This window comes from Salmo salar, chromosome 01, assembly GCF_965601325.2.
Source record: "Salmo salar chromosome 01, fSalSal1, whole genome shotgun sequence".
Classification (NCBI taxonomy): Eukaryota; Metazoa; Chordata; class Actinopteri; order Salmoniformes; family Salmonidae; genus Salmo; species Salmo salar.
The window spans coordinates 10768490-10775752 of record NC_138291.1 but is presented as its reverse complement, the minus strand read 5'-3'; the positions used below and the strand labels follow the sequence as shown (position 1 = coordinate 10775752).

The window sequence follows — 7263 nt, the reverse complement described above, 5'->3', positions numbered from 1 at the left end:
GGTTTGTAGACATCTCTGCCAATTTAATAAAAACAGAACTACATAAGTATTCAGAACCATTGCTATGAGACTCAAAATTGAGCTCAGGTGCATCCTGTTTCCATTGATCATCTTTGAGATGTTTCTACAACTTGATTGGAGTCCACCTGTGATAAATTCAATTGATTGGACATGATTTGGAAAAGCACACACCTGTCTATAGAAAAAGGTCCCACAGTTGACAGTGCATGTCAGTGAAAACCAAACCATGAGGTCGAAGGAATTGACCTCAGAGCTCTAAGACAGGACTGTGTCGAGGCACAGATCTGGGGAAGGGTACCAAAACATTTCTGCAGCATTGAAGGTCCCCAAGAACACAGTGTCCTCCTTCATTCTTAAATGGAAGAAGCTTGGCACCACCAAGACTCTTCCTAGAAAAAAAACGTTACAGCCTTATTCTAAAATGTTGTAAAAGTCAAGAGGTCTGAATACTTTCCAAATACAAGCAGGTGCTTCCACACAGGTGTGATTCCTGAGTTAAATTAAGCAATTAACAATGCTTAGGGTCATGTATAAAAATGCCCAGTTGGTGATTATTTTGGCTACCATGGCAAGAGATCTGTGAGTTAAAGAGAGGGGTCTCAAAATTAGCATAATAGTTTTAAAGGGTGTGTCAGTCACCAGATCTCAACCCAATTGAACATTTATAGGAGAGTCTGGAGCAGCACCTGAGACTGTTTTCCATCACCATAACACCAAATATGGAATTCCTCGTGAAAGCATTGTGTCACATCCCTCCAATAGAGTTCCAGGCACTTGTAGAATCTATGCCAAGGCACATTGAAACTGCTCTGGCGCAACACCCCATTATGACACTGTTTGCCTTTCCTTTATTTTGGCAGTTACCTGTACATTGACTTCTACACGGAGTGTAAAAAAAACATTTAGAACACCTGCCCTTTCCATGACAGACTGACCAAGTGAATCCAGGTGAAAGCTATGTCACTTGTTAAATCCACTTCAAAAATCAGTGTAGATGAAGGGGACAACACTGGTTAAAGGATTAAGCCTTGAGACAAAATCAAGACATGGATTGTGTATGTGTCATTCAGAGGGTGAATGGGCAAGATTTAAATGCCTTAACGGGGTATGCTAGTAGGTGCCAGGCACACCGGTTTGTATCAAGAACGGCAACACTGCTGGCTGTGTGTCAAGAATGGTCCACCACCCAAAAGGGGTGTGTATACAGTAAGTGATGAGGAAGAAATCATTTTTAGCCGTATCCATTTTTCCCCTGAGGTCAAATCATATACACTTTAAACTATCAAAACGTATAATAACTGTCTGCGTTTTGAGACTTCCGTGAAGTAAAATGCCTCCAGAATTGATGTATGGTTGAAAATATAAAATTCAAATATTCTCTTTATTCATTCTATTACAGATGAACACCACTTGAGATTGTGATAAAAGCACACAAAAGGCTACGGACTGAAATCTGGTCACAGATAATTGGAAGAGGGAACAAGAGTTAACAGAAAAATATTAGACCTGTCATTTCTAATAATGCAGAAAGTTACAGGGGAAAGAGAAGGTATGTGCCACATTGACTTCTTTGTCATTGCTATTGATGTTTTATTCTGTACAGAGAACAATTTTGTACAAAATTAATCTAGATATAACACTACATAAAACAAAGTAAATCATATGTACAATATTAAATGAAGCCACATAGTACAGATCACATACAAAAGGACACTTGTCAAGTTATTATATTCTGGAAAGTACATGTTCCAACTAAAAACCTGCAGAGGCCAAGCAAAGAATTCCAGAAAACAATCCAAAACATTTGTTGTCTAACTTGCCATACGAATAATGTGTCTTAAAAAAAAAAGTTTGAACAAATAAAAAGCGAACTGATCAAACATATTTCCAAATGATACTGTTATATAAAAGCAAAGATTTTTTTTGGGGGGGGGGAATCAAATTGTTTTGGCGAGTGCCATTTGTCCAGGACAAAAGATACATGTTTAAAATGGTAGTTAAATGAACACCTTTTTGCATTTAAGTATTAATAATGTAGTTACCAAGCCAAGCCTTGATGTCGGTCTTTCAGCATTAGCCTTTTCCAAAACTAGCACCCGGGCTACCAGTTGCCAGGCACTAGAAACAGAAAAGACATTACAGATTGGATACATGTGCTAGATTTGCAAGTTCAAACAATGGTACCAGAGAAAGACTAACATTTACAATGGGGCCCCAATCAAATCACATGTTATTCATCACATGCTTCGTAAACAACAGGTGTGGACTAACACCGAAATGCTTACTGACGGGGTCCTTTCCTTGTCCAGTGCAGGAAATGGACAGCTTCCTGAACTTGAGAAAGCAGAACAGACTGTACATAGACTCAACAGGATACTGAAGAGCGCTTCATTGAAGATACACAAACATGTCACATCTTTCAAGTTTCAGGAAGTGATTTTTCAATAGATTTATTCTTAACGGTTACAGATATCATCCAAAGAGGGATTCAGGTTTGAAATCACCTCTTTCTATGCTCATTCAACTGTCACATGAAATGGTAGTCATCCAAACAGTGTTGCTGTTCTCATCATGTAATATTCCTCCATTCGATAAACGGCTCTCTGATCCCCATTTGTTCAGTACTTCCAGCTCCACAGCAAAGCACCTCTGGGGAGGAGGGCACTGGTAAAAACCAACAGGGAAACGTGAGAACACTGGGGGAGGAGGGCTTCAGGGCATGTGATATCATGGGTACCTCTGGAACAAATGGAGGACCATGCTTGACTTGCAAGCAGCTCCAGGGCTTCTGAAAAGCCTGCATCTGAGGACAAGATGTGCATTTGAGAAGGACTTCATTACAGTCGGGCTGTGCAGAATCACAGTTCTACAACATCACCCTGCATCCCAAATAACTTATTATGTGATCGAGATGAGTAATTCTGCACCTCGCCTTCCTCAAACTGGTAAAGTGTCATGTCATTTCAGTTGGAACGTTTCTGGAATGTTCTGCATAATGTAGCATTACAGTGTGTGTGGCTACAGGCGTCTTGATGGACTCTGTGTCAAACCAAACACTTCCTAGCTGGCCATTGAGAGTTAAATGAAGCTTCCCAATAGCATTAAGAACTGGAGACATGCATTATGTATGAATTAAAGGAGACTAACATGTCTAAGAAGGGCTTTTGAATATGACAAACTGGGTGCAGACTAACAACCAACCAATGTGTTTCTCCGTATGAAATAAGTACCATTGTTTGAACTGTCAATATTTCATTGTGATCTGGCTCACATATTGCCAATGGACTTCAACAGAAGGGAAATAAATCCAACAAAAGAATGTGCATGGCACAAAGTGTAGAGTGTAAAGAGTCCAGTGTCCACAGAGAACCTCCCGTCCTCCCTCCATCCTAGTTATAGTGACTTCATCAGAACAGATGGATCAGTGTCCACAGAGAACCTCCCGTCCTCCCTCCATCCTAGTTATAGTGACTTCATCAGAACAGATGGATCAGTGTCCACAGAGAACCTCCCGTCCTCCCTCCATCCTAGTTATAGTGACTTCATCAGAACAGATGGATCAGTCCACAGAGAACCTCCCGTCCTCCCTCCATCCTAGTTATAGTGACTTCATCAGAACAGATGGATCAGTCACTTCAGAAAGTCCTGTTGCTCTTCAGCTTATTAAAAAAAAAAGCATAATTGAATCATCTGAGGCTCCAAAAAAAACGAAGGCAAACGACACAGGCTGTCTACCTAGATAGTCATCCAGGTTTCTCTCACACAGAAAGAACAAACGGTCTTGGCACTGGCAAATGTCCCTGGGATTAAACAAAATTAAAAAATTAAAACTAGAGAAGAAACAAAACGTCCCAAAAGTCGATCCAAACAGTCATCCCCCACCATCCAACAATGGCTGTTCTTAGTTTTGTTTCCCCTTGACAGAAAATGACAGAGGAAACGAGAGGAGCCTCCCCCATTCTGTTTCTGCTCTCTACTTTTGTTGTGCATTCTACCAACTGCGCTCAATGGGGGAACATAGGAGCCTGTCATGTTGCTAGTGGGACAGAACTTCCCCCATTTCCTTTAGTACAGTAAGAGCCTGGAGGGATGAGCCGATACTGTTTTATGCACGATTAAGCAAAAACAAATTGTCGGCAAGACTAAAAAAGAAAGTTGCGGCCCCACCCCTCCCAAAAAGAAACACCTGAGAAAGCAGAAATCTGGGGGGGGGGGGGGGGTTGTGTACTGGCGACGATGATGAAACTGGGCCAGTAATCTGAATGTGCTGTGTGGATGAGGGTGGAGATGGGATGTGGAGAGAAGAGGGGACTGGACACTAGAGGAAAGAGAGAAGAGGGGACTGGACACTAGAGGGAGAGAGGGGCAGACCTAGAGCCCATCGCGGGTAGTGATCATGACGTCGGCTCGGCGATGGGTCTCCAAGGCTTTTGCGGTGTAGATGTCCTGAGGGAGATCCGACTTACGCCGCACCATAGGCCGGTCTTTCCTCTGGTCTCTCGTTTGTAACTGCAACAGAGGAAGGGGAGAGTGTTAAAGAGAGTTAGGTCCAATGGAATAAAATGCTTAGCTTGTAACTAGTATTATCCTGGGTATGGTCTACTAAGTTTTTGCCACAAGTACCACTCCTTTTTTCACATTACAAAGTAATGTTTAGAAACAATCACCAATTGACAGGAAACCGCTCACCATGCTTCATGCTAATGAACTAAGGACGCCATGCACCAAACAGGACGGTGAGAAAAGAGTTGGTGAAATGTTAGCTACCAGGACTACCCTCATCACATTTAAACAGAAGAGACCGAAAGAAAGAAGGGAAGAAAAAGGAAAATAAAAGGAAAGAGAAAAGAAAGGAAAGTGAGAGAAGAAGAGAGATGGTACAGACAATAACAAAAGTAGTTGATTCCAGTGTTCAGTCCATGGTCTTGATGAGTCATCACTCCTCTATAGGAGAAACAGTACAGGACCCATTTTGAAAAGAGTGATCAGGGCCCAATGTCATAACATGTCTCAGAGTAAATCATAATGATTAAGTTGACAGGTGCAGGGGGGGACCTGATCCTAGAGCAGCACTGACGGACAGACCGAAGACGGACAGTTACCTGAGCGACTTCTTCCGTTACAGTCTTTTTTAACCTGTGAACTTCTTCATAGGTTAATGGACCATCAGACTCCATTGCTACTGGACCGTTGAGGCCAGTGGAATCAACACGGATAAGAGACTAATGTAACAGGAAACGAACACACAAAAAGAATGGGAGAAAGAGACTTAAGTCGCATGCAAAGAAGAATGAATCAGAGAGAGTTTAGATAAACAGAAGGGTTTAGAAATTGGATGCTGGAGTCATGGCTTCTATTAGTGATCTGGTGAGAGTAGAAAATGATGCGGTGCAGACAGACTAATTCAACTGATCGTTAGTACGGTCATTAAGAGTAGATTTTTACCTAATACGAGGACTGTTCAACATCCACCTTAGAAGACTACCTATAATAAAACAAGACATTGGGAATGCAGTTCACTGTAGGTACTTCCACCTTAGTTTTGTATTTACTGAGACCAGAAATGAAGCAATATAAAAAATAAATAATGGGAACGCAGTTTAGGAAGACCATTCAGTCAACTGGCATTTCACTTGACTTGTACAGGGTTGGCTACGGAGATCGTATGCCAATATATCATTCAGCACCCAACCAACCTCCTGACCAACCTCCTGATCTTAACCAGGAAAGGGTGGTGCAGTGCATGTGGGAATGTTTAGATAGAAAAGACTGGTCATGCTCTCTGCACAGCAAACCAAACAGTCCTCAGAGGGAAGACAGAAAGGAAACTACTTCAGCTCTTTAGATGGCACGCATGCACACACACACACACACACACACACACACACACACACACACACACACACACACACACACACACACACACACACACACACACACACACACACACACACACACACACACACACACACACACACACACACACACACACACCTGTGGGTTGGATTTGGCAAGGTTCTCAATCTTGATCCAGGCCTCTTCCCGGTCTTTTGACTTGGCCTTCTCTCTATAGGAGGAAACAAACATTACAGTCATAACCTCAGCCCCCCTCTAGTCATGCTAAAGTAACACCCCCCCTACAGTCACCCCCACAGTAACACCCCCCCTACAGTCACCCCCACAGTAACACCAACCCCCCCCTCTAGTCACCCCCACAGTAACACCCCCCCCCTACAGTCACCCCCACCCTACAGTCACCCCCACAGTAACACCCCCCCTACAGTCACCCCCACAGTAACACCAACCCCCCCCTCTAGTCACCCCCACAGTAACACCAACCCCCCCTCTAGTCACCCCCACAGTAAAACCAACCCCCCCTCTAGTCACCCCCACAGTAACACCCCCCCTACAGTCACCCCCACAGTAACACCCCCCCTACAGTCACCCCCACAGTAACACCCCCCCTACAGTCACCCCCACAGTAACACCCCCCTCTACAGTAACACCCCCCCTCTAGTCACCCCCACAGTAACATCCCCCCTCTAGTCACCCCCACAGTAACAACCCCCCTCTACAGTCACCCCCACAGTAACACCCCCCCTCTACAGTCACCCCCACAGTAACACCCCCCCTCTACAGTCACCCCCACAGTAACACCCCCCCCTACAGTCACCCCCACAGTAACACCCCCCCTCTCTAGTCACCCCCACAGTAACACCCCTCCCCTCTAGTCACCCCCACAGTAACACCCCTCCCCTCTAGTCACCCCCACAGTAACACCCCCCCTAGTCACCCTACAGTAACACCCCCCTAGTCACCCTACAGTAACACCTACCCCCCCCTCTACAGTCACCCCCCCTAGTCACCCTACAGTAACACCAACCCCCCCTCTAGTCACCCCCACAGTAACACCCCCCCAGTCACCCTACAGTAACACCCCCCCCTCTAGTCACCCTACAGTAACACCCCCCCCTCTAGTCACCCTCACAGTAACATCCCCCCCTCTACAGTCACCCCCACAGTAACACCCCCCCCTCTAGTCACCCCCACAGTAACACCCCCCCTAGTCACCCTACAGTAACACCCCCCCTAGTCACCCTACAGTAACACCAACCCCCCATCTACAGTCACCCCCCCCCTAGTCACCCTACAGTAACACCAAACCCCCCTCTACAGTCACCCCCACAGTAACACCCCCCCTCTACAGTAACACCCCCCCCCCTACAGTAACACCCCCCCAAC

The 7263-nt window shown here is 45.0% G+C and overlaps 1 protein-coding gene across 4 annotated transcripts in view; it reads right to left on the bottom strand.

Annotated features, from left to right (window-relative positions):
• Positions 1-1369: 1369 nt before the first annotated feature.
• ppp2r5ca (protein phosphatase 2, regulatory subunit B', gamma a) overlaps positions 1370-7263 on the bottom strand; it is a 45832-nt gene continuing 39938 nt past the window's right edge. For 2 of the 4 annotated variants that reach the window (XM_014211502.3, XM_014211688.3), the window contains 2 exons: positions 6016-6088; positions 1370-4530 (listed from right to left, as the gene is read on the bottom strand). In XM_014211502.3, coding sequence (XP_014066977.1) covers positions 4393-4530; positions 6016-6088 — 211 coding nt within the window. In that variant the 3' untranslated portion in view covers positions 1370-4392. Of the gene's footprint in view, positions 4531-5123; positions 5244-5466; positions 5507-6003; positions 6089-7263 lie in introns of all 4 variants that reach the window. The other 2 variants (XM_014211615.3, XM_082964234.1) reach the window with 2 other exon arrangements.